Source organism: Aspergillus lucknowensis (assembly GCF_044049455.1).
Source record: "Aspergillus lucknowensis strain CBS 449.75 chromosome Unknown BJX67scaffold_52, whole genome shotgun sequence".
Lineage (NCBI taxonomy): Eukaryota > Fungi > Ascomycota > Eurotiomycetes > Eurotiales > Aspergillaceae > Aspergillus > Aspergillus lucknowensis.
The window spans coordinates 25,592-50,482 of NW_027263596.1; the positions used below are offsets into that span (position 1 = coordinate 25,592).

Sequence of the window (24,891 nt, forward strand, 5' to 3'; positions counted from 1 at the left end):
TTTTCAAGCAGCAGTTCTATATTTGTAGATATGCAGCCTTGAGCAGCATAGCTAAGTGGAGTCCTCCCCGAATTGTCTCTAGATTCCAGATCAGCCCCATTCTCAAGCAGGAGTTTTACCACCTCATCCCTGCCCTTTTCAGCAGCGTGGCTAAGTGGAGTCCTGCCTGAATTGTCTCTGGATTCCAGATATGCACCGTTTTCAAGCAGCAGTTCGGTATTTGGAGACAAGAAGCATTGAGAAGAATAGCTAAGTGGAGTCCTCCCCGAATTGTCTCTGGATTCCAGATCAGCCCCATTCTCAAGCAGGAGTTTTACCACCTTATCCCAGCCATTTTCAGCAGCGTGGCTAAGTGGAGTCCTCCCCAAGTTGTCTCTGGACTGCAGATCTGCGCCTGCCTCACACAACAACTTGGATACACTGTCGAGATACAGGGTTGCTGCGTGGGACAGTGGAGTACGGCCCGATTTATCGCGCGATTCCAGATGAGCACCTTTCTCAAGCAACACCTCCGCGGCGGCAGAAGTTTTTGCATGGGACAGCGGAGTACGACCCAATTTGTCGCGCGATTCGAGATCAGCACCTGCTGCGAGTAACAGTTCGATCATATTAGGGCAATCTAATGCGTTGGCCATGGACAGTGGAGTACGACCTCTGTAATTCTTGGCCTCTAACTCAGCTCCTCTTGCAAGCAGGATCTTTGCCACAGCTTCTCTTTGATGGGATGCCGCCCAATGAAGTGCAGCATTGCCCTCGTCATTCCTTAGTTTAAAATCAGCACCATTATCAATAAGCACTTCTACCACTTTAGCATGTCCAAGCTCTGCTGCTCGGGAAAGTAGAGTAACATGAGTAGTATGGCGAAATATATATCTGGAATTTGGCTCAGCACCATGTTCAAGCAGTAGTTTAACTATTGTTGCATGGCCTGATACTACCACATGCATTAGAGGCGTTACCCCATCTCTATCTACCCAACTAGGGGTAGCACCGAGTTCAATTAATAGCTTAGCAGTGCTCAAATAGTTCTTTCGTGCGGTGACCGAGAGTAAGGTTTGGCCATTTGTCGTGGGCCGACTTAGAAGGGTTCTCAAAGCAGGATCCAACTTCAGGCCTATCCTAAGGAGAACACATGCAGCTTCCTCGCTTCCAGCTATTATAGCAGCATGCAATGGATGTCCGTGCCGTTTGGTAGAGTCGCCCACAGGCGAGCCAATGCGAATATCCTCTTCAAGAAGCTTCGCGCAGTTCTTCTCCGCGAGTATATAGATTTGGTCTGCAGAAGACTTGTACCGGCGTATTGCATGCTTCTCGAACAGGTTGTTCTTCAAGATCCAGGTATCAAGTGGAAATTCTATCAAGAAGCATATTTGCGCTATTCCATGCTTAGCCGCTATATTTGCATGGTGGAGCACATTATGTACTGCATATTGAAGAAACGGATATCGCAAAGATGTTGTTCTCATAAGGTCGCGGCCCCAAGCAGATTTGCCCGATGGGAGGCTTTCAATCGGAGGTACATAACTTGATAGGTCAATGCTCACATACCGTAGACAACATATTTTGAGAGCTTCGTGGCTTGGCCCTGGGGCAATGCTACCCGCAGCTATATTAACAAGGCCCTCGTCCCTGAGGAAATCACGGACCGATTCGTGGATGAACTGAATAGTGGCGTTCTTTGACTTCGTCAACTCCGCAAGACCTTTCGAAGAGTCTAGGACGAACTTGCTCATCACTTCTTTGTCGATATCCTCCGCGATCCAACTGGCCAGAAATTTTGGATCTGGTTCAATCCCTGCTAAAATAGCGAAGTAAAGCTCTTCTACCGACATAGGGCGCGTTTCATAGAGTATCCACTGCAGGCAGAGAAGTGTCTGCTCCATATTGTGGTTGTCACGCAGTAAGATATCTTTAAGCAATGCGTGCAAGCCATCTGGTATTTCCCCTAATCTTCTCTTCAGTGAGTGCACCTGACCCCGGTCGTATTCTTTATTTAGAATCTGCACGACAAGCACAACCCACAGGAAGATTCCGGAAGATCGACTTATAACCTCGTCTTTGATCAGCTGAGTTTGGTTGCTGCGTCCAGCTTTCAGCTCGGAATGGACGTAATTCGATATATCCTGCCAGTGGCCATCTTGGTCCTCTAGCACAAGTTTAATTTTGTTCTCAATCATAATGTGAGGGTAGTGGCGACTCGAAAAGCAGACGAGTAAGCGAATTTGTTTACATGCCACAAGATCACCCAATTGTTCGAAAAAAGATAGCATGTCTCGTACCTCTTCCTTATCACACTCGTCAAGGGCGTCAATGTAACACATCAGCGAGCGATCTTCGAGCTTTTCAACTGCCGCATTGAATATGTATTTTAGGGTTTCGATGTCCTAGTCCGGAACCTTTGCAGGCATTGCAATCGTGGGCAGCATGTCGAACACGCTCCGGAGATCCGGCAGTTTTTCCAGGAGCTGGTATATGAGAGAACGGTACATGCCTACTACCGTCTTCTCGAGCGTATCACCCCTCGCATTAAAGAAGAAAGAGAGTATGGTAGCCTTTGCGGGGTTTAGAGTAGCCTGAGTAAAAGCAAACTTCATGAGTGTTGACTTTCCCGCTCCTGGCTTGCCTTTAATCTACAGAAAGCCATGGTGTTCTTGGAAGAATTTAGAAGCAAGCCAGTTCTTGTATTCCGGGCAGCTCAACAACCATCGGCAGGTTTTGGTGTGTGCGAACCTGATAGTTCGATGACGACTGTCCAATTGATCGAAGCTTAGGGATTCATGGTATAATTGATGTTGCTCCTCCACTAGCTGGCGCGGCTGCCCAAGACCGTGGCCACCCCCTCCACTTCGATCCCAGGTGAATGCATCCGGCTGATTTGTCGATGGATGGCAAAAATTCTCCTGACAAGTGCCTTCCCTCATGCTACCCAGACCTGGTGCGCAGTTTAGGTAATAGAGGATCTGTCTCGCACATGTCGCGGCGGCCGATGCTGCGAAAGGTTGAAAGATTTTGTTCTTGTGCGAGTCGGCGTAATCACAAATACCTCGAATGACTAGACAGGGGAGTGTATTTACCACCCCGGCGGCTTCCATCTCAAAACAGAGAACGCCTTGAAGCTTCGAATTCAATTCGTCCCGTGTAATGCCATCCTTGATTACTTGGTTGCCGGAAGCAACCGTGCCGAAGAATATATGAATATCTTCTCCCCTCCGCACCCGATTGATGATCTTGTCTTTGCGACAATCACAGCATGTTTCTCCTCCAGCGTGATTGTAGGAGGCTTCAAAGAGAACATCAGCATTGTAAATGGGCCGCTCCACGAGAAAGTGACGCATGCTCTCTTTGGCGTCGCTGAGATTGGACTTGAATTTAGAGACCGCGGAGAGTAGTTCATGGGAGGGTGCGTTCAAGGAACCAATGCGTTGAAACCCGCCTGGTATCGTCTTTCTAAAATCATATTGAACGACGCCGCCATACTGTCCTACTGGTTGGCCAACGACTACATCACCAAGCCGAATGTCAACGTTATTGCTCGGAGCGCTGCCAGCAATCCCCACGAGAAGGGTAGCTTTCAGGGAAGGAAAGGCCGAAAGCATCCTCGTCGCCGCAGCGGCTGCGGCATTCGTCCCTATTTGACCCGCGGGTAGGCAAGTAATGACAATTTCATGGTTGCCGATGCGGCTGGTCGTGTACTCAGCCTCGCTGTAGAGCTCGTCGAGAACCGACTTGGCGGCGGCGTATTCGAGCGCGAGCGGGCAAATCCATCCTATTGTGAAATCCGTAGGACAGGGACGGCGCCGTTTCATCTTAAAATCGCTGTCTATCGATCAGTATTGTGAGCATGGGTGAGAGAACGAAAGGAAAAGTCAGGGAGAAACGGGTGAAGGCTGAGCTGCGAGCGCAACGTCTGGCGAGGCTCAATCGGCTGCCTCGCCCCAATCAGCATCGCGCAGCACTGCCCTTTCCTGAACGGGAGCTGGATTCACCAGCTAACCAATGTTGGAACTGCAGAGACGTTTCAAGTCGGCATCCAAGGAACAAAGTGCATCCCGTTGGGTTTCGTTATGTGCTTGGTCCCTCCATCGCCTTGTCTATCTATTAGACAACTTCACCCTTTTCATGGATATATTGGATGTGTGTATGCTGCATTCACTTTTCCCCCTAATGACGGGTTGATTGTTGTTGGCTGGCAGTGAGAATAACACTAAAACAATTACCAAAATATATATGTATATTAACGTATTTCCCCACCACGTTGGCAACCCCACCGAGTTGGCAACCACCACCAATTTCAATCGCGTGTTCAACGCGTTGAACTTCAAACCACTACCATGCTATAAAAACCGCGTCTATTAAATCAAAATTGCTGGAGCAAGAGGGCAGGATTCAACTCGTAATATTATTTATTATCTATATTATTAGATTCATGCTAGTATACTTTGTAATAATCTTTATTAGACTTGTTCAACCCAACCCGTGAAACCCGCCTCAACCCGCCAAGAAATGGGTTGGGTTCTTGATATTATTAGCAAGTTTAGCATTTTCTATCGGTCGAGCTGGTGCATTGGGTTTCAATGAATCTCTGCTGATTATGACGGTATATAGATATAGAACTCTCTCGCACGAACTTCACTAGCCACCACCGCTGCCACCACCACCTCCTCCTCCACTCCCCCCTCCACCTCCACTCCCTCCTCCTCCTCCACCACCTCCACCTCCGCTCCCCCCTCCACCACCTCCTCCGCCGCCTCCCCCGTCACCACCACAACTGCCATAACCTCCTCCATAATCACCTCCATAAAGACCTCCATATCCTCCTCCATACCGTCCACGACCACCACCGCCCCAGGATGTTGCGTCTAGAGCCGCAGCTTCCGTGCTGGACCCGCACCCAGAACCGCAGCTGGTCTCCGCTCCAAAACCCGGATAATTGTCCCCAGCCTTGAGATCCGTGTCTTGGAACTGCGCATCTGCGCACGGGAATCCCGGCCCCGTGGAGGAGTACTCGGGGGAAGTGTTATAGTAAGGGTAGTTCGGCCTAGAGCCGTAGTTGTTTGTATCTTTTCGGTATGGCCCTTGGAAACCGTGCCAGTCTCGGGAGAACACGGGGCATGTATACCGGCTGGTACCGGCGATGTCCCAGGGTATATCGGCGAGCTTCATGCGCGAATCTCTAATCTTTTGGTACTCGGCTATTTGCCGCTCGCGATCTTCCTCGGCCCATGGGGCGACGAAGTAGTTATTTGTGGAACCAAGTTCCCAGTAGTGGCTATATGGCTGTGCGCGGTGAATGCCGCCAAGCTTGACACGGGTTAGAGAAGGTTGGGCAAGAGATGGATGTCTCGTGAGGTAGCTGTTGTCACCGTGCAGCCACGCGGTCGTCTTGCGGAAGCGTGGGGATCGTGCCATTGCTGTTGCGACGAGGTTGAGGGCTGATGAGGCAGCGAGGAGAGAGTATCGCGATTTCACCCATTCCAGCGAAGAAGTTTTCTCCTGGCCTGAGATTTGCGGAGATGTAGGTGCGTAGAGGTGCTGTTCTCGCTGGAGGTGGAGCGTTATCATGGACCAGGTGTCGAATGGAAACGCCCAGACGTGCTTTGCCATATTGCACTCGCCACATCTCGTGGGGCACCGCGTCCAAGCCTCCGAGCAGTCCCAGGGAAATATGTTCTGATATTTGTATAACGGGCCTCCTGTGAAGGAACCCCAGTTGTGCCAGTATTCCTGTAGGGAGTCGATTATGTCTGCATCGTTGTACCTGCCAAAGTAGAACCGGTGGAGGTACTCTTCTGTGATGCCGTAAGGTACATCGAATTTACTGACAATGCGCTGCTCAGGGTACTCCAGTGCCGTTGGGCAACGGAAGCTTAGGAGGTAGAGGGGTGCTGCGGACGAGTCGCCATTCGCCAGCCCGGGAACAAGTGGTCCGAACAGAGTTTGATCGAGAAGCGAGAAGCAGAACTTGAAGCTGTCGTTGCTGCTGGCGGCCCATCGAATGGCAGTGCTGGGGTCGACCAATCTTCCCACAATCGAATTGATATAAACTTTGAGTCTGCTAGCCAAGAGAGCCTTAAATTTCTGCACAACGGGGTCGAGAATTGTATTAATCATGTTTCGCTGTCCGTCTGCAGTGAGGCTAGCAGCAGAGACCAGGATTTTGATGATTTCTTCTTCCAGCTGGCCCTCCCAAGTCCCAGAGAGTATCCCTGAGAAGGGTGCACCAACAACCTGTTTCATGGCCAGTTTGTAATGTCTGGGTTGGCCCCTTTGTTGCGGGCCCTTCGAGACCTGTCGTTCTTCATCCGGTTCAAGTTGGAGAGCCTGTTGTTGAGGCCCGCGGATCGGTAGCCGCTCGTGGTAGACAGGGAGATCTCTGAGTGAGATTAGGGCACTGCCAGGCGTCCTGTCCTTATTAGCATGCGGAGCAAGAAAGTGGTGGAAATGCTATTAACTTACTCTGTTACGCCGTTCTCGATCAGCAATGTTCCAACACGAAGAGCCACATGCATATAGTTAAACGGCTCCGGCTCGACACATTCACGGAAAAATAGAGGGACATTCTCGTCAGCCGCAGCCCTCGCAGATGAAGCATTTTTTGGGGCATTTGCCGCATCTAAAGTCTCATACGTTGTGTTCGGCCCGCTGTTCCCGGCTATCTGCTGCCTCTTTAACTTGGTAGCGATGCGCGAGATTGAGACACGGTGCGAAGATGGGGATGCTCGAGCTGTCGCGAGAAGGCCGTTGTACTGGGCCGCCGCAATATCCGTGCCGATGTTCTTCAGCACGCAAAACGGGTGATTCTGACCCTTGATCCTCCGGATGTAGCTAATGCTCGGCGAGGACTTACAAGAACAGCCCTTTTGTTGGTCTGCCAGCTCCATGGCCTCCTCGATGATTGAATGCTTGTAGAGCTTCACATAGGACTTATCCCCATAGTGGTGGGCCCAGTAGCACGGCTCGCAAATCGTGGAAGACGCAGAGGACTGCTTGTTGCGCGTAAACATACTGCCAGTAATAGCGGTCTTGCATTGGGAGCATTTCAGGACCCGGAGTACCGCAGCTTTTGACATGTCGTGCGCGGTCACTGTAGATATCAGTTCTTGTTCCTCTGATGCGCTCTGGTGGTTGCATACATTGGGGGATCCCCGGTCGCTTTGCGGCTTTGTCGTCTCCGGGGCGATTACGGATCATCAAGTCAATATCAAGAAACCCTATACAGTGATCAGCTCTAGAAATATTGGAATATTATCGTGTAACCTACCTGCAGTTTGCAAGAGTAACCGCGCTTCTTCCTCAATTCCTGACAGCTTCTTGGTAGCTAACGCGTAAAGGTTAGCAGGGAAACAGCCCTCGGCGCCTGACGGAGACGACGAACTTGATAGATTTTTCCGGATCTCAGCCTTGAGTCTGGCTGCGCTGTGCTCAGCGATCGTGTCTTGAAGAACGGCTTGGATATCTTCCTCGCTCTTTAGGGATAGCACTTGCGGAACGCCTTTATTTTTCTGCCTCTCGTCGCCTGAGCAAATTAGCCGCTTCCCTTGACAGCAAACAGAGAGAGAGAGACGCACGATATCGAAGGGCGAAGGCCCGACTTTGCCCATTCACCTGGTCCAAGAATGCATCATATCCGTGGATATGCTCGTCATTGTCAACGGGGAGACTGACGCTGGAGAACTCTTCGCTCTGCCAGATCTTTAACGTTCGGAGAATGTTTTCGAGTTCATCACGGACTCCTGCCCAGTACAGCTTCTCGAATTCCTGCGCGAGGTGGTCCTTCCCCGGTCCAATGGCAGCCCACGAGGAACCCGAGTTGTCGACGGCAGGAACAGGACGTGAGGTGGATTTCCACCGGAATTTGCGTGTTTTCAGTGACATGTTGAAGACAGGGTTCAAACTGACAGACGATATTGTCAAGACGGTGTTGTTCGCTATTTATGAACACTCTCGGGCTGCAGCAGCCTCCCGAGAAGCTGGACTAGCGAGGGGGAAACCCGAGTCCGCCTTGCGCCTTCTGGGCACATAAAAGACGAACACGAGGCGGGGCGAGCGCCCAAGGAACCAGACCTCCGCCTCGGAAATCGCTTGCGAGACCTGGATCTGGGCTAGCTCCAGCCGCTAAAGAGCGTGCGCCACTGTTCGGATTCTGGCGAGTGACCCATCCTTGCCCCGTGCCCCGAATGTTCAGAGGCGCCTTGCAAGGCCCCTCCGAACAACACCATCCCTGTGAAGATAAGATCCATCGTGAGCCCAATTCCAATCGTCTTTCCATCACCTCACTTCAATCGCTCTGTAAATCGTGATGGCACACGTCTCTCCCTCCAACCTGTTGTCGCTCCACAACAAAAGCTATCTGCAGACCAGCGGTCTCCGCTACACGCCGTCCGAGAGATACAGTTATGGCAGCGGCGCAAAGGTCGTCCCAGATCCGTCTTTGTTCAATGACCTGAAAAATCAAAGTCCGAATGCGCTCCCCACAATCAGCGAGTGTGCCGTGCACTTGGAAATGCTCGAGGTTTTCCACACTTTGCGTCAGAATGTCATTCACTCCCCGGAGCTGGATGTGGCTTTTAATATCCAGCAGAAGCCTCGGACCGTGTACAGGAAGAAGTGGGATGGGGCGAAATATGTCGCTGAGCCCAAAACCCTGAAGGATACAGGCTTTGGAGACAGAAGAAAGACCAAATGGACGCATTTCCTCAGCATTGCGGCTGTGCGATTCCACGACTGGATCGAGCTCGTGGAGAAGTATTCGAAAGAGCGTAAACTGGGCACTCCTCAGCTGAGATACCTCTTGTTGCCGCCATTAGGTGAGACAGTCTGCCTCTCAGACCGGCTGACGACATGCTGACGAGGGTTGTAGATGTCTTGATGATATGGCATGCATTTCTTCTAAACTGCGATGATTTCAAGGAGTACTGCGAGAGGAAAGAGCTTCGTCTTGTGCAGAAGATAGCCTTCCCCTGGGCAGATATTGTTTGTGTCCCATTCCTCCTCGCGAGTTCGTGTACTAACTAGCAGAATAGCACAACGCAATCAATTCCGATACATGGACCTACACCCTTCCGCCAGAACACGCCGACTGGCTGCGTGACACCGCAAAGATAGATGCCAACTTAGTCGACGCACTCAGCGCAGCCGGACAGCGTCAGGGCGCAGCCAAGCAAATTCTTGCCGCCTTCCGCAAGGAGATTTTCAAGAAAAACGAGGATCCTGACCCGTTGACTCGCACTATTCACACGGCGCGAGAAAACAAGTCACACAACCATCCCCTGGTCCAAAACGTCGAACGACAGTGCATCTTCGTCGACAAGATGCATGCCCACCGGTTAATTCGCAGCCCGGCCGTGGAGGGCACGATGCGAAGGGCCATCGATCGCTACGACAAATTCCTCCACCTCTTCCGGTTCTATCCAAACATCTTCCTTGTGCCGACGCTCGACGTCGATCTGGTCTGGCATACGCATCAATGCAGTGCAGAGCACTATCGCCACTTTGTCACGGAGCGTGTCGGGCGCTTCATTAACCACGACGACAAGATCGGTCGGAAAACGCTCAACGATGGGTTCACGAGTGCGGAAGAGTGGTATCGTCTTAGATATGGCGAGCGGTATCAAGTCTGCTTGTGCTGGTCGTGCGAGGCAATACTCTCTGCTGTCGAGAAGCTTGATGAGGATATTCTGGATGGTAATGAGCCGCCTGTGTCTGATTTGGCGCATCAGGTCGAGCGCGAGGTCCATTATTATCGGGAACTCGAGGTTGCGAGACGACTGGATAGGAAACTTCCGGTATGGAGTCATAAATAGAGGTTGAAGAAATGGCCGTCCAAGAACAAACGGTGACCCGCAATACCATTTGTAGGAGGTAAGTATTACAGTACGCTATGTAGCAGATCTGGCAGAGAAGAATAGATATCATTCTCTCGAACGGAAGTGTTATATGAACGAGGTGGAATCTAATGTCTCCTCAGTCACTGTCCAGCTCACGCACTCTCAGCAGAGCCGAGCTCGGTAGGGTGGCTATTAGATCCTACAGCTATTATGGAGTCTTAAATATACCTACCGTCTACAATAGGAACCTGACTTCGTAGAACTAGTGAAATTGACGCTGACTTTGACTCCCACTAAGGTTATATACGGGTACATTTCCTTCCATAACACCGAAACGCCCACCTTCCCATTTGAGGTCAGTCGCGGTCTGCATGTGGCATTCTCAGTCTTTCTCAGGCTGGGGCGACAGGCTCGTCAAGGCAGTTTAGGCAGGAACATTCAGATTTGCACCATGTAACATCCGCTCAAGAGCCCTCCGTCTGTACGCCTCAACTCGTCTCTCCGAAAATCCAGGTACTCCACACGGAACCCCCTAAACCCGGGAAGAGCTTCCCTTATCTCCGCTAAGTAACTCGGAAGCCCGCCAGTATAGTTCAGTTGCGCGAATGGCTTCCCTGGGAACGTCCCACCCATATAAGTGGACTTCACCGTCGGAAACGGAGACTGATTAGACAAGGTATCGATCTTATGCTTCCAGGATCGCGCAGCTTCGGGAGTCAGATCAATACGCTTCATGCCGCGGCGCTCCATCAGGTTGATTGCGTCGGCGTTCCACCAGCCCTGGACCTCCACTGCACTTGGGCCGTTACAAAGGGCAGTCGCCCCCTGCGGACCATACGAAAAGAATAGATTCGGATAGCCGCTGATGGTCATCCCAAGGTATGTGTGAACTGAGTCCTTCCATTTCTCCTTTAATGGCGTGCCGTGGATGCTCTTCAATCCCATGTCCATCAAGCCACCGCTCGAGACGTCAAACCCTGTCGCGGCGCAGATTACATCGAATTCGTGCTGCGTGCCATCTACCAACTCTAGTCCCGTCTCCGTGAAGCGGGCGATCGGATTATCGCGAACATCGACAAGGTGCACGGTTGGCCGGCTGAACTGTTCGAAGTAGTCGGTCTCAAGACTCGGCCGCTTGATTCCAAATGCATGGGGCGGATCGAGCGGGGCAAGAAGGTCTCGCAGCTTCTCGTCTTGAATCCTTGGACGTATCTTTCGTGCCCAGAAGTCATACACGATCCGGTTGGAATCGACGTTGGATAGCATATCTTTATAGGTACCGAGCCAATATCGAAATCCCCCGGCTGCCCACAGACGTTCGAGGAATTCTTCCTGCTCCTTCTTCGAGTCCTCAGACATGCTCTTCTCCGAGAAAGTATAGAGAAATCCTCCAGCGCACTTCTCTCGGAGACGGAACAGCTCGGGGTACACAGGCTTGATTTGCTCCTGTTCTTGGACGCTTAAGGGATGTCGGACCATTGGGACCGCGAGATTTGGCATGCGTTGAAACACCGTCAGAGAGCCGGCTACAGGCCCAAGAGCCTGCGTTATCTGAACGCCTGTGGCGCCTGTCCCGATGATAGCACATCGCTTTCCACGAACATCAACACCACCCTCAGGCCAGAAAGAAAACTGATGCATAAGCCCGCGGTACGACTCAATCCCGGGCCAGTCAGAGACATACCGTTTCGCCGCAAAGCCGGATCCAACTACAAGATATTTGGCTGTCGCCTGGCGGCTATCTTCGGCAGTGACGTGCCAACGCCCAGATTTCCTGGTTGAACTCCGCGCTGACAACCATAGCGCCGAATACGCAGTCTTTTCTAATATACAGAATATCCCCCACATGGTCGAAATACGCTCGAATCTCGTCGTAAGCCGGGTAATTGGTGGACCAATTCCAGTCTTTCCAGGTCTCGGGGATAGACAGTTGATACTCGATTAATTCTGAATCAACTCGTGCCCCCGGATAACAATTTTATCTCCAGATACCACCGGGGCCGGAACCGGCTTCAAATATGGCTGCCTTGAGACCGAGCTTCCAGATTTCGTAAAAGCAGTACACGCCACTGAACCCGGCGCCCACGATTAGGGCATCGAGCTCGAGAGGGACGCTGTGAGTGTCTCCACTCTGAGCAAATTCGCGAAGGTTAGTTTTCATTTCGAGGGCAAAAACTTGTAGGCGTTATTCGAGAAAATGAAGGTGATAGGGTATGCCTCCACAATAGAGCTCGAGCAAGGCTCGAACTGGATAGGGGGGTTGAGTGCCATGTTCGAGGATTCATCATCAGTAAGTTGGAAGTCATGGGATATTAGCAAGATTCCATTGTTTTGGAGAGTCTCGGGCGGAACATTGCCATCAAGCATGCGTGCTCCTCCATCCAACCCCAAAACCGTGTTCCGGTCGCTGATAGACTAATGTGGACTCTCGAGGTGATCTTCCAGAGAGTGGTGAAGGGGTGAGCAGGAAAGGAAGGGATGACGAAGTCGAGAAGAGGAAAAGTTTGAAGGAAACCTTGAAGGAGAAGAAGGTTATTATGGCCTGGAACGAAATCGAGAGGCTGGAGGATTCCGCACTGTACCTTGGGCTGCGTAGCACTGTGGCAAAGGGAAGGATCCATGGATAGTTTTGAGCATCCTCCTCCTCCACCAGGGTGAGCCACTCTCTTCCTCGTTCTCTCCTCCTCCCCTCACAACCCTCCTCAACCAGTGAATGGTCATCAGTGAAGAATCAGCTCACTGATTCAATAGTTTGAGGATCAGTCAGCATCATTACCACCTCACTAATTCTTGTATCCTCTTTCCTTCGTTTCTTCACTTGCTCTTTCCTGTGTAGGTGAACGTGTAGCCTATCCCAGACCTTCTCGCAGGTATAAATACACCCAGAGAGCCCGTCGTTAGGACTCAACACCTTCATCCTTTCTTATTTCTCAACTGATCCTTGCTCACCGAGATCACCTCATCTCGAACCCCTCGCTAGCTCGCTCCTCCGTACCTCATGCCTACACAAGGGAAGACAAATTCCGGACCAACAAATCTGCTGGGTACAGGCGGGGTACTCTCCAGTTCCAGGCTGTTTGGCTTTGCTGCGAAATGTGTTGAATTTCCACCCACCTGGAAAGCTCAACTCCAGGGCAACAAACGCCTTTTAGGCTGCCACCTGCATCGAGCTGGTTTTATCACAAGGTAGGAATCTGCATGTCCTGTGTTAATATAGCATTCGTGTCTGAGAGGATTCCTGTTCTTCTTTGTGTGTCTGAATTGCCCTCGATACTGGCATGTACCCCTCAGCGAGGAAATTCAACCGTCAAACAACATACATACTGATTCGAATCCTTCAAGGGTCTCTCAATCTTAAACAATGGCATCTATGGCATTCCCGAGATTCCCGACAGAGTGGAGGTTCCGGGCAAACACTCATGTTACCCGGAATACTTCCCGCGGATTACCGTTCCGCATCCGAAATGACCATGGAGCAATTCCTCGTCTTGAGAGTCCTGATCAAGACTTACAATGCTCAAGCATTTAACCCGAACCCATACGGTCTGGGGAGTTTCTACACCACGCCAGCCAGCGTCTCGCCGCGTCCGTGGACTTCCAGAGTTATCTGGCAGCAATTGCAAACCAAAACGACAATGCAGGTGGAGCTTTTGTGGCCCTGAAAAAGCAACAGCGCGAGTCCAAGGACTGGCCACAAATATCACGCTACAGAAGTTCGACGAGGCGCCGGTGAATGCCTTCTGTGTCAACTTCTGCCTCGCCATCTCCGAGCTCGAAGGACATCCGACGTGTGTCTGGAGACAAAGCCGGATTGCCCTCAAGGCCAGATTTGGAAGGGTGGCCGGAGAAGATAAGGAGAGGGGGTTCACGGCCATCACCGATGGTCAGTTGCAGGCGGTGGGGACGCGTAGGATAAAAGCACTCGTCGAGTGCAAGAGAGGCAGACGTGCGTCCCATGAGCCATCAGTAAGCATATAAGAGGCCGGCATGCTTGTAGCCTGGATACAGCAGTATCCAGGGCCGCAGCGGTACGTCCCCAGACCACATTTATAGAATCATTTGCTGATCAGGAAATGGAAGCCGGGTCCTTATCTCCAAGGACAGGTCAGAAATGTATGTCACAATGGCCCAATTCGACGCCAACTGGTTGGCATATATCAACCAGGGGCAGCCCGCAACCCCCTCGTTCATGACTCTCCACCGGTACGGCCCATTTAGACTTCGAAACCCTGATGAGGTGAGAAGGTTTGCAACTATAATCATTGCAATCTGTCTTGAGCAGTAGTTGCCCCTCCTCTACTGGATCTTCCAGCTCAACCCCAGCCTTCACTTGCCCGACCCCACCTCCTGCAACTGGCCGTCTGTGATGGTCGTGAACCACTTCTCCTTGTCTTCTCCGGCTACCCTTCCAAATTTTGCGTGGATGGCAATTCGGTGGCTGTGGGCGCTTCCCGTCTGTAGATCTTCACTCGCCGTCTCCCTCTCGTTTTACCCTTTCCCCTCATCACCTGCCACGGCGTGCATGCTTCTCTCGCATTTTCATGACTCTGCCTTTATGGAAATTAGGGCACTTCTGGGCGCGCAGCATTGCTTCATGCATGATTTGGAGTCATTCTTTTGGGTCCTGTTCTGGATCTGTATCCATTACAGCAGCCCAGGCAAGGGCAGGGTTGTTCAGAGGTTCAAGGAGTGGAATTACATTGACAGACCATGCACCTTTACGGCCCGTTTAGACTCCGCAACCCTGACGAGGTTAGTGATTTGCAACAATAATACTTGCGATATGTCTTGAGCCATAGTCGCCCCGCAAGACCGTCTGCTCCAATCCGGTTGACGGTTGGAGACATATACCCCTTGCCTTACGCCACATTATACGGTACCTTCGCTTGGATGATCCTATATCATTTTCATTATCACAAACACTACGAACGCGATGTTGAATACCTGGATTGTCAGAAAGACTACTTGAGAAAAACACAGAGGGCCCTTGAGTGGATGTTACATGGCGTTAGTCCAAAGGATCCTGCCTGGAAACTGTCTTTGTGAGCTTGCAAGGTCGCCGTCTCCAACCTTAAGAAGACTGAGAATGTCACATGCAGCCTGCGACCGGCCCATAAAGGGAAGGTCCAGGTCTCGATAGCGAATACAGCGATCTTTAGGAGTCGATAACTGACAACTCTCATCTCACTCCAGGTTTCAACTTCCTTTTCGTCTTCAGAAATGGCTTCCCTATCGGAAGACGATCGCAATACTATTAAAAACCATCCCTTGAGCGATTCCCTCAACCAATTACGAACGTCCCACAAAGGGAAGGTGGGCACCGTTACTGCGATGCCAATTGGCCACGGTGGTTATCTGATGGGACCGTTGATCAGATTAGATCCGGATCACCCAAATCCGAAGCGTCTCCAATTTTCTTGCCTTTTCGCGATCAGATAAAAATTCTCCCCACAACACCCAGGGGCCCGGCGATCACCAGTTCTCTCTCTCGCCTCCTCTTCGGCTACTCTTCCCCGTACCTAAGCGTTGGTCTCTCCCATTCTGTTTCTTCCAGCCCAACCCCAGCTTTCTCCTCAGCGGCTGTGACTCTGGTCCTTTCCTGTCCGCGGTGGGCCCGAGGGCGACACGAGACTTGTGTGGGAAATCGCAACTCCACTAAAAAGGGTCAACCCTTCCTAGTGAAGAGCTATTCTGGCTGACAACTTGTTTCTCGTCGCCATGTCCCACGGTTAATCTTCACTCGCTGTCCCACATTCATTCTAACCACAATCACCTCCCACCATGCGCTTGCGGACCTGTCTCTCTCTGATCGCGCATGCTTCTCTCTCATCTTCCAAGATCATCCCACCCAACGAGCGTTGCTTTACTGCGGTTTACACGGCCTACAACTATATTGCTTTCACGACAGCGCCATCGAACGACTTTTATGAGACACAATGCGAAGATTCACTTAAGGTCACGTCAACGTACGCCTCTTCGGAGGTCTTGTGTCAACCCGATGAACGCTCCGCTGGTATCTCTCAGCTAGAGACTCTCTGCATGGAGTTTGGGTTCCACCTAATCCCAAGGCAGCAGCTAGCTGAAAACCTCACGACGGACGCGATTAGCCGCATGCGCGCTGTTCATTACCTCGAGGTGCCCGAAACCGAGCCCTTCGACGTTCCTGTCCTAATCACACGCCCTCATTATGACCGCGTTTTCCGAACAATCGTGAGTGTTCTATCTTCGACTCTTGCGTGCCAAATCTAACTTGTATCGTCCTCAGGATACTTGGGCATATGAGAGCTGGATGCATTATGCATATGGGTATGATCATTCGCACTGCAGACTTGGCTTCTCTCACCTCCTCTAGATATGCCGGATACCTCTACTGGGCTTGTATCTTGGGCGTGGGAATGCTATACCGCTTGGCCCAACAACTGCTCTATTTTCGCCATGATCACCTCTCGCCACCGTCATCACGACAACCCCTTCAGCAGATCCATCACCAGGTGCAGACACATTTCGTCGTCTCTACCACGATTCCCTCCCACGGCCGAGAATTCTTCTGCTGGACATTCTCAAACCGCGGTGAGGCCATCGTTACGCTCGGCTTCTGGGTACTAAGTACCGTCGCCTGCATCTTGAGCTACCGGATCTTCCCTGAAAATATCTAGTGCGTCGGAACACTCTCTTCCCTGTCCATGCCGCGCTAATGCACCCTAGCTGGCCAGAGCCATCGACACAGCTCATCCGCTACGCCGCAGACCGAACCGGAATCCTATCATTCGCCAATCTCCCCGTCCTCTGGCTCTTCGCAGGTCGCAATAACATATGCGCCTGGGCAACGGGTTGGAATTTCGCTACTTTCAATATCTTCCACCGGCATGTGGCTTGGATTGCCACTATCCAGGCTGCTGTTCACACGGTGTTGTACCTCGTCTTGTTCTTCCGCGGTATATCAAATTCCTAGTTAGTTATGAAAGAGGCTCTAACAAAGTATTCCTAGAGAACGATGTGTGGAGTGAACTGACTCAACCATATCTCCTGTGGGGAACTCTAGTATGTCCCGTCTCAACTTGTATTGTAAAGCGCTAACCGGCACAGGCCACGGTCGTGATGGTTCTGATCCTACCACCCGCGGTAAATTGGTTCCGTCATCGAGCGTACGAAACGTTTCTCGTTATACATATCGCCTTCTCAATCATCCTCATTGTCGGATGCTTCTAGTCGGTACTCCCACCGGTCCTTTTTTCCCACGCTAACTAACATCTTCAAGCCACACCCTCATCTTTCCCGGCCACGAGTACTGGTTCTACCTCTGGCTACCACTCGCGATATGGGCGTTTGACAGGATCCTTCGTCTCGTTCGCATGGTACACTGCAACGTCCACGTCCGAATGAGCCCACAATCCCAACTCCAATGCACCTCCAGCATCGCGATCTACGACAAAGCCGCAGATCTTATACGACTTGAAGTCGTCCCCGGTTCACCATCACTCCGTCCTCGACCAGGACAGTACTACTTCCTCTCCCAACCCTTCCGACTCACAGGATGGGAAAGTCACCCATTCACGCTAGGGTCGTGGTCATACGAAATTGGACGCGGCGGATCCTCTTCTCCTCCAGCGTTCGCCACAAAAGACACCGAGCAGCTCGACGTCACCCAGATCCCTCTCCTTTCAGACGACTCTTCTTCGTCCTCGCGCACGCGTAGTCGAACCACCGAGACCCAATCATCATACCCAACCCCCCGAGACCTAAAACTCATCTTCTGGATCCGCCCATACAACGGCTGGACACGCCATCTCCGCCGCAAATGCCTGCACTCCCCCGATCGGACGAGCGATGTAACTATCCTCCTTGAAGGACCCTACGGACACGAGTCACCACTCCGGAGCTTCGACTCCGTGCTCCTAATCGCAGGTGGGACGGGTATCGCGTCCGCAGTCCCGTATATCAACGACCACATCGCTCGGTCTTCTAGCGGAACCCGTGGCGACGGAGACGGAGACGAAGACGAAGACGGATATCACGCCAAAACACGCACACAGGATCTGCAGCTAATCTGGGTAACTCGCCAACCGGCCTTTATCTCCCAGCTCGCGTCGAGAGAGTTAAGCGCGACGCTGGGCCGGGATGACTTTCGCGCGTCGTTCTATTCGACTTCGCCACCGGGCCCATGGCAACGGCAACAACAACGAGGCGCACACGTACCTGATCTTGAATTTCCAACGACGACGACGACAGGGAATCCCGACAAAGAGGTCGACATCATCGAAGGCCGACCCAATCTCGCGAAACGGATTGTGGCCTTTGCGCATGAAGCACGGGCTAGCGATTCCTCTGCTGCTGTTCTTGTTTGTGGACCGCGCGCTTTGGCGGATGAGGCGAGGGGTGCTGTTTACGGGGCCTTGCGGCAGGGGTACTCGATTCATTATGTGGAGGAGTCGTTTAGTTGGTGACGTGGCGTATCTTCTGGAGATATTTTATGCACATTTTACCCTTCCTCCGACCGTATATAACACGGAGCACAGCATTAGACGTACATATATTATGGGATATAGAGAATACATATCCTGCGATATAAGAATCCATTCGACACGACAAGACATCCAAAGGACGTATTATGCCATTGGTTCACATACTCCCTCTAGGCTAATTCTTCACAGCGTAAATCTGGTACGAGCCTTGATAATCGATTAGCCCCCGCCATAGGTTTCTTGGAGAGAAACTCACCAGCCCACTCATTAAAGTCAACATCAGCAAACTCATTACCAGGAGATCCGACAGACCCCTTAGAACCGCAGCAACTACTCCGACCCAAGTAACATGACTGCTGATACATATTTAGATCCGCCTTCGTATCAACAATCAACACATCTGCCCCTCGTCAGCACTCTCCGTCCACCAGTTCAGATGAGCAGACAGAGAAGGAACAAACAAACCCTTGAACCCAGCATCACCAAGAAACCGCTCATACTCCGCGACCCTCGCCGCACCGGCAATACAGCCCACATAAAGCGCCATATTGCTCACAATAGACTGCGGAAGGTCCCGCTTCGCAAGGATATCGCTAATCGCAACCCGTCCGCCGGGCTTCAGGAGCCGCGCAATCTCGCGAAATACGAGCGGCTTGTCTCCCGCGGGGACTAGGTTGATCACGCAGTTGCTGATGATGCAGTCGACGCTGGAATCAGGGAGCGGGATGGATGTTATGGGGGACTTGATGAAGGATGCATTGGGGAGGCCAGAGGTTTTTGCGTTGCGCGTTGCGAGGGAGATCATTTCCTGTATATCTCGCATAGTTATTAGTTAACTTAGTTTGGTCTTTCGACCGTGAAGAAAAAGGAAATCAGACCTCCGTCATATCAACACCTATAGCCCGCCCACTCGGTCCAACTTTGCGAGCGGCGAGGAAGACGTCGATCCCGCCACCACTACCGAGATCGACGATCGTCTCGCCCTAGGTCGATGGTTAGACTTCATCCCGGAATAATGTAATATGACTTTGGTATGTATGATCGATCCTATGTCGGCAGCATACCTACCTCCTTTATATTCGCGTGCGCCACTGGATTGCCGCAGCTCAGCCCGAGATTTGCGTTATCCGGGAGAGAATGGAGATCTCCAGCGGAGTAGCCGAAGGCCGTTGCAATGGCCTCTTCGCCGTCGTGTTGTGTGCTGGGGGCGTGGGCTTGTCTGGCCATATCACCGTATCGGGATTGCACGTGTTCGTAGATATTCTCGGTCATCTTGCGGAGTTTGTTGAGGGAAGTGGTTGTGAAAGGGAGGAAGAGGAGCGGGGTGGAGGCAACACATGGACCAGTCTCGCTTTCGACAATGTTGACGTATTTATGTCCCTCGTCGAGAAAGAAAGACGATGAGTTCGAAGTGATTACAAAGCATGGGACGGAAGAGGGCTGGGTTTGTTCGCTGATTTGGCAGCCGTGCTGGTGGTATGTCACCACTTACCGAGGGCAGCTGCTTCTACGAGTAGAATATCTCTGATGGCTCTATATATTTCTTGCAGACATAGTATATTACGAGTTTGCTAAATCCGCATTATCCCCGTCCTGTCCAGCACCACATACTCATACGTTGGGATCAAGTCCAAGGCTGAAAATCAATTGAGTGCAGAAAGTGTGCGTTGTAGAATATATGTTGGAGGCGGTCAGGTGACCCTAGCCGTACGGTAACCCACAACACCCACCTTAAGGTCGGCAGGTAGCTACTAGTAGCTTCTTCATGATCATGAACCATTTCAGTATGGCTCCTTTCTCTGATGGCTAGACCTCCCGATAATATACGGACAGATTTATGAGCGTCCCCACACTGGATGGTCAATAATCGCCCACCAGAACAGCCTTGAACCGTACGAAAAAGTGGTATCGAACAAACGCCTTTTCCAATCGTCAATCCTCTGCCCCGACTCGTGATTCCGTGTTGGTCATGCCCACAGGAGCGCCCTTCTCACCAGTAGCGATCTTCTTGGCATCCGCATCTACATGCGATGTAGGAGTCCAGCTACTGCCCGGGACAAACAACTTGGAGGTGAAGAAAAGCTCATCCATATCCTCCAAGTTGAGCCCCTTGGTCTCGGGAAGGAACGCCCAGAAAAAGATCGCATTCGTGGTGTTTGTGATAATGAAAATGAGGTAGTATCGCCATCCAATTGACGAAATAGCAATTGGTGTCACTTGGCCGATCATCGTGTTAAAGGCGAACGAGGTCATCGCGCCCACCGCTACGCCTTTCGAGCGCAGGGCCGTGCCGAAGAACTCGACGGGCAGGGCCCACGATAGCGGGCCGCTGGTGATGAAGAAGATGAAGCTGAAGAACCATGTCATCGCAACAAAGGTCCAATGGGCCGGGGTGCTGGTTGACGTGGGAGGGAACACTTTGATCAGCGCGCAGTTTACGGCGAAGGTACACGCCATAAGCATGTTTCCTCCAATCTGTAATGGTCGCCGTCCAATGGAGTCGATGACCAGAATACAAATCGACGTACCCAGGAAGGCGATAATAGCTTGAACCCCCGTGAGAAGCAGCGTGGTGGCCGTGGGGATACCGATCTGCGCGAATATCTGCGGCGAGAAGTATCGGATGGCGCTGACTCCTGTCATTTGTGTACTAGCCTGCGCAGCCATGACCAGGATCGTACGTCGAATATTCGGCCAGTCCTTGAAGAGATCGAAATAAGTCTTCCGTCTATGGGTATGCTCCTGTCGGATGTGTGCCTCGATGAGATTATACTCAGCGATCACGTACGGGTCGTGGATATCTCCATGCGCATGGAGCTGTGCCAGAGTCTCCAGCCCCCTTTCCCACTGATCATGATCACAGAGCCACCGTGGGCTTTCGGGAATCATGTACACAAAGGATGCGAGGAAGATTGCCGGGACGATCTGGATCCCAAGAGGGACACGCCACTCTGCACTATTCTTCTCCTTGTCCCAGACAACGTAGCACCCGTAGCAGATCCAAGTCGCTAATATCTGGCCCACTGCGTCGAATAACTGTTGCAAGCTGGTGATCCTCCCTCTGATACGCCGGTGACTGATCTCCGCTTGGTATATGGGAACAACCATCTGCACATGATAAGCGTCAAGAGCTAAGAGGGTAGGAAGGGGAAACCAACCGTGAGAAGACCAACGCCAATTCCCGCGAGGAGTCTCCCTATGTAAAGCATCGATATGTCCACACCGGCTGTCTGAATTACGCCACCTACGGTGAAAACTCCACAGGCGAGTAGGATTGTGCCGCGACGACCCAGGCGATCAGCGAAGCCCGCTGCGAAGGAACCGACAAAACACCCTCCGGTGAAGAGGGCGACGACCGTGCCACTGCGAGCATCGGCATCGGATTGAAGAAATCGCTCCTTGAATGACGATGACGCTACAGCTTCCGCAATGACGCCGAGATCATAGCCAAATAGCACCGATCCGAGCGAGGCAAAGCAGCCGATAAGAAACTGGTAGACGCCCGGCTTCATTTCTTCGACAAAGTAGGGGCGATAGGCGAAGAATCCGACAAATATAAAGTCCAGGTCCCAAGTGCAGTCCCTGGTTTTGAGTGACGAAGCCCCCGCTCGGTACCTTTCCACAGGCGCATGCTTAGTTTTTGTAGCCCCTTGGCTTCCTCCACTTCCCCAGATCCTTGTCAGACACTCGGCGACCTGCCGATTGATCGCAGATGGCCCGATCCCCGCATGCTGGGCTCGATTTCCCCAGGTGTCGATGGCCATCGTGGATGCATTAACTCCGCGCAGCTCTCGGCAATGCACCGATGCTCTGAGCGCATGGGGGCTTCTCGAAGCTAGCAGGACTTAGTGAGAGAGGAGCAACACTGAAGATGCCCACTTACATCGAAGTCAGGATAAATGGTTGATCAGTGCCTTGTATCATAGGCTCGGAGCAACTCCAAAGTTCAGCCGGGGAGATAAATAAGTTTGGTTCATTGGAGAGAGCATTTGGAGATCGAATTGTCGTCAATTAACCATGCAATTTACCCGGGAGAATCTCCTCTCCTCAGAGGCGATGGGATCGTCATTTGGGGTAAGCAATTGGAGGCCATGACATCGTATAAAGGCGGCGGTTGTCCGATACCATTGAAGCTGTCAGTCAGCTCAAGCATCTCCTACTACGCATCCAAAACCTCAACATGACTCTCAGCGTTCTTGCTGCCACAAGTCTCGTGGCCACAGCCCTAGGGCACCAAGTGTCCATCTCAGTCGATGCCTCCTCCAGCCTTGGGCCCTGGACTCCTATCCACCGCTTCTACGGCTGCGACGAACCGAACTACGCCTACTACCCTCGCGGATCTGCCCTGCTCAGGGAGCTCGGAGACATCGGAAAGGACCAAACCTTCTTCCGCACGCATAATCTGCTCACTACCGGCGAGCCCGGCCTCGTTGGCGTCCCAGGACTGAAATGGGGAAGCACAAACGCCTACACGGTTGACGACAACGGAAATCCCACATACAACTTCACCATCATCGACGACATCTTCGACCACTACCTCGCGGGGAACGTCAAGCCGTATCTTGAGATCGGTTTCATGCCCAAGGCCCTGGCGGTTGACCCGGATCCGTACTTCTTTGACTTTGACCCCGAGGCTGGCGCCGATAATATCTATACCGGGTGGTCGCACCCTCCGAAGAGCTATGAACGCTGGGGCGAGCTGGTGTATAAGCTGGCTACGCACCTGGTCGATCGTTATGGTGTAGACGAGGTCAACGAATGGTACTTTGAGGTTTGGAACGAGCCGAATATCCCCTGTACGTGTGCAGTCCTCCACCAGTTGGCAATCCCCGTCCGGTCCGGGGTCAATTAACGCAAGACAGATTGGAACGGCACGACCAAGGGCTTCTACAAGCTCCACGACTATGCCATAAACTCAGTCCTGAAGGCCCTCCCCACCGCTCGCGTCGGTGGCCCTGACCTAGCCGGTGGTGCCGACGACTCCTACCTCGGCGACTTCCTCGAGCACTGCGCCCACGGCACCAACTATGCCACTGGCGAGGAAGGAACACCACTCGATTTCATATCATTCCATTCCAAGGGCGCACCACTGTTCGTCAATTCTGCCGGCGACGTTGTCGAGGATGGTGCGAGCGACGGATTCGTCCAAATGAATGTCTCGACACAGCTGCAGGAAGTCGACGGGGCCTTCAGCGTCGTGGCTTCTTTCCCGCAGTACAAGGATACGCCGATCATCATGGGCGAGTATGACCCCGACAGTTGCGCGGCGTGTACCTCCTCCGCGTATGGGTACCGCAATGGCTTATTGTACGGCGCGTACTCCGCTGCGTCATTCACGCGAGCGATGGACCTTGCCGCGAATCACGGTGTTAACCTCCAGGGAGCGTTGACTTGGGCGTTTGAGTACGAGCAAAACGCCATTTTGCCCAATGAGACGGGGTACTTCGATGGCTATAGGGTGTTGAGTACCCAGGGAATCGACAAGCCAGTTCTCAACTTCCACCGTATGTGGGGGATGCTGAGCGGTGATCGTATCAAGGCCGAGAGTTCTGGACAGGTTCCCTTAGATGTGGTCCTATCAGATGGCGTTAGGGGCGATCAGGCCGACGTGGGGGCTCTTGCTACTTTTGACAACGATGCGCAGGCTCTCTATGTCTTTGTCTGGCACTATCACGACAACAATCTGGACTTTCCCGATGCTAAGGTCTCCGTGGAAGTCGAAGGTCTGCCTGCAACTTTTTCGAACAAGCATGGCAAGGTAACGGCGACGCACTACCGCGTGGATGATAATCACAGCAACTCCTATGCCAAGTGGCTGTCTATGGGTTCTCCTCAAGACCCAACCCCGGAGCAGTATCATGAGCTCGTCCGTGCAGGTAAGCTGGCGACCCTCGGAGCGCCAAAGTCTGTCCATGTGTCAAAGAAGGGCACGGTGTCCCTTGATTTCCCACTCCCCATTAGAGCTCTGTCGCTTCTGGTGTTGGAGAAGGGCGATGGGTCCTGCTCCCCTTAGAACGGTGTTGATTGGGACCGTCTCCTTTTTTGTATCTGACGCCACCTGGCTCACGATTGTACATATATCAGAAAACAGGGTAACGCTAGCGTGGTTTGTAACTGATTACACTTACCAGGGTGCGCAGCAGATTGAACTAGATATCGTAAACGTCCAAGGACGATGTACTATGTAACCATTCCACAGCTTACAAGGCAGAGGGGCTGAACACCAGAAGACCATCAACAAAATGATTTGTAACCGTCTGTCTTTGCTTCAACAATCAAAATCGATGAGTTCAGGCCAGTCATCTTGAGGGATATTTGACCAGCGACCACACTACGCTGCGAGGAATAGGGTCCTGAACCATACCTCGACGTAAATGCGAGCGTTTCCGTCTTGTTGCAATTGCTCTCGAGTAAGGGGGAGGGATACAGACGCCGGCGAAAGCTAACGCCGCACTTCGCACGCAGACAGTGAGATCCGGGGGGTTCCATTGACCCACTGCGCGTTACCTGGGGGGTGCGCCACAGGCGCAAACTAGAGTCAACACAGAACGGGGATAACAGATACGCCTTGCCACTGGAGCAAGTGGAGAAATAGTGCCAAT

At 52.1% G+C, this 24,891-nt stretch overlaps 8 protein-coding genes across 8 annotated transcripts; 3 read left to right on the forward strand and 5 right to left on the reverse strand.

The window, feature by feature from the left end:
* Positions 1-1,008: 1,008 nt before the first annotated feature.
* Positions 1,009-3,838, reverse strand: BJX67DRAFT_390638 (uncharacterized protein; the record flags this gene model as incomplete). Its single annotated transcript, XM_071034659.1, has 5 exons — positions 2,635-3,838; positions 2,496-2,520; positions 2,436-2,465; positions 1,206-2,384; positions 1,009-1,119 (listed from the first exon to the last, which is right to left on the reverse strand). Exons 1-5 carry the CDS (start codon positions 3,804-3,806, stop codon positions 1,009-1,011), a joined length of 2,517 nt encoding a protein of 838 aa, XP_070882354.1. The 5' UTR covers positions 3,807-3,838.
* Positions 3,839-4,632: 794 nt separating this feature from the next.
* On the reverse strand, positions 4,633-7,875 carry BJX67DRAFT_374574 (uncharacterized protein; the record flags this gene model as incomplete). Its single annotated transcript, XM_071031570.1, has 5 exons — positions 4,633-6,403; positions 6,457-7,084; positions 7,134-7,228; positions 7,306-7,516; positions 7,569-7,875. The coding sequence occupies 5 exons, from the start codon at positions 7,873-7,875 to the stop codon at positions 4,633-4,635; spliced, it is 3,012 nt and encodes a 1,003-aa protein (XP_070882355.1).
* Positions 7,876-8,146: 271 nt separating this feature from the next.
* Positions 8,147-10,080, forward strand: BJX67DRAFT_363789 (uncharacterized protein). The gene is made up of 3 exons (XM_071030119.1): positions 8,147-8,807; positions 8,861-8,973; positions 9,024-10,080. The coding sequence occupies exons 1-3, from the start codon at positions 8,300-8,302 to the stop codon at positions 9,801-9,803; spliced, it is 1,401 nt and encodes a 466-aa protein (XP_070882356.1). The 5' UTR covers positions 8,147-8,299; the 3' UTR covers positions 9,804-10,080.
* Positions 10,081-10,265: 185 nt separating this feature from the next.
* Positions 10,266-11,988, reverse strand: BJX67DRAFT_390640 (flavin-containing monooxygenase; the record flags this gene model as incomplete). Its single annotated transcript, XM_071034660.1, has 3 exons — positions 10,266-11,601; positions 11,660-11,783; positions 11,820-11,988. 3 exons carry the CDS (start codon positions 11,986-11,988, stop codon positions 10,266-10,268), a joined length of 1,629 nt encoding a protein of 542 aa, XP_070882357.1.
* A 3,278-nt stretch (positions 11,989-15,266) lies between these two features.
* Positions 15,267-18,476, forward strand: BJX67DRAFT_261036 (ferric reductase family protein). The gene is made up of 7 exons (XM_071026338.1): positions 15,267-16,037; positions 16,093-16,133; positions 16,180-16,482; positions 16,533-16,762; positions 16,816-16,868; positions 16,914-17,035; positions 17,086-18,476. Exons 1-7 carry the CDS (start codon positions 15,609-15,611, stop codon positions 18,269-18,271), a joined length of 2,364 nt encoding a protein of 787 aa, XP_070882358.1. The 5' UTR covers positions 15,267-15,608; the 3' UTR covers positions 18,272-18,476.
* Positions 18,326-19,918, reverse strand: cyt19 (putative arsenic methyltransferase Cyt19). Its single transcript, XM_071026337.1, has 5 exons — positions 19,358-19,918; positions 19,168-19,272; positions 18,755-19,097; positions 18,546-18,689; positions 18,326-18,496 (listed from the first exon to the last, which is right to left on the reverse strand). Exons 1-5 carry the CDS (start codon positions 19,559-19,561, stop codon positions 18,465-18,467), a joined length of 828 nt encoding a protein of 275 aa, XP_070882359.1. The 5' UTR covers positions 19,562-19,918; the 3' UTR covers positions 18,326-18,464.
* Positions 19,797-21,801, reverse strand: BJX67DRAFT_374578 (general substrate transporter; the record flags this gene model as incomplete). The annotated part of the gene is made up of 3 exons (XM_071031571.1): positions 19,797-19,822; positions 20,284-21,397; positions 21,448-21,801. 3 exons carry the CDS (start codon positions 21,799-21,801, stop codon positions 19,797-19,799), a joined length of 1,494 nt encoding a protein of 497 aa, XP_070882360.1.
* Positions 21,802-22,469: 668 nt separating this feature from the next.
* Positions 22,470-24,302, forward strand: BJX67DRAFT_384700 (glycoside hydrolase; the record flags this gene model as incomplete). The annotated part of the gene is made up of 2 exons (XM_071033708.1): positions 22,470-23,085; positions 23,152-24,302. 2 exons carry the CDS (start codon positions 22,470-22,472, stop codon positions 24,300-24,302), a joined length of 1,767 nt encoding a protein of 588 aa, XP_070882361.1.
* Between the last annotated feature and the right edge of the window lie 589 nt (positions 24,303-24,891).

Bases quoted from the DNA above. Each gene is read 5' to 3' on its own strand.
- BJX67DRAFT_363789 (XM_071030119.1), top strand. From the start codon at position 8,300: ATGGCACACGTCTCTCCCTCCAACCTGTTGTCGCTCCACAACAAAAGC. The intron at 8,808-8,860 runs GTGAGACAGTCT...CGAGGGTTGTAG, and splicing joins CCTCTTGTTGCCGCCATTAG to ATGTCTTGATGATATGGCAT. The intron at 8,974-9,023 runs GTTTGTGTCCCA...CTAGCAGAATAG, and splicing joins CCTTCCCCTGGGCAGATATT to CACAACGCAATCAATTCCGA.
- BJX67DRAFT_261036 (XM_071026338.1), top strand. From the start codon at position 15,609: ATGCGCTTGCGGACCTGTCTCTCTCTGATCGCGCATGCTTCTCTCTCA. The intron at 16,483-16,532 runs GTGCGTCGGAAC...AATGCACCCTAG, and splicing joins ATCTTCCCTGAAAATATCTA to CTGGCCAGAGCCATCGACAC. The intron at 16,763-16,815 runs GTATATCAAATT...AAGTATTCCTAG, and splicing joins CCTCGTCTTGTTCTTCCGCG to AGAACGATGTGTGGAGTGAA.
- cyt19 (XM_071026337.1), bottom strand. From the start codon at position 19,561: ATGACCGAGAATATCTACGAACACGTGCAATCCCGATACGGTGATATG. The intron at 19,273-19,357 runs GTAGGTATGCTG...CCATCGACCTAG, and splicing joins CGCACGCGAATATAAAGGAG to GGCGAGACGATCGTCGATCT. The intron at 19,098-19,167 runs GTCTGATTTCCT...CGAGATATACAG, and splicing joins TAGGTGTTGATATGACGGAG to GAAATGATCTCCCTCGCAAC.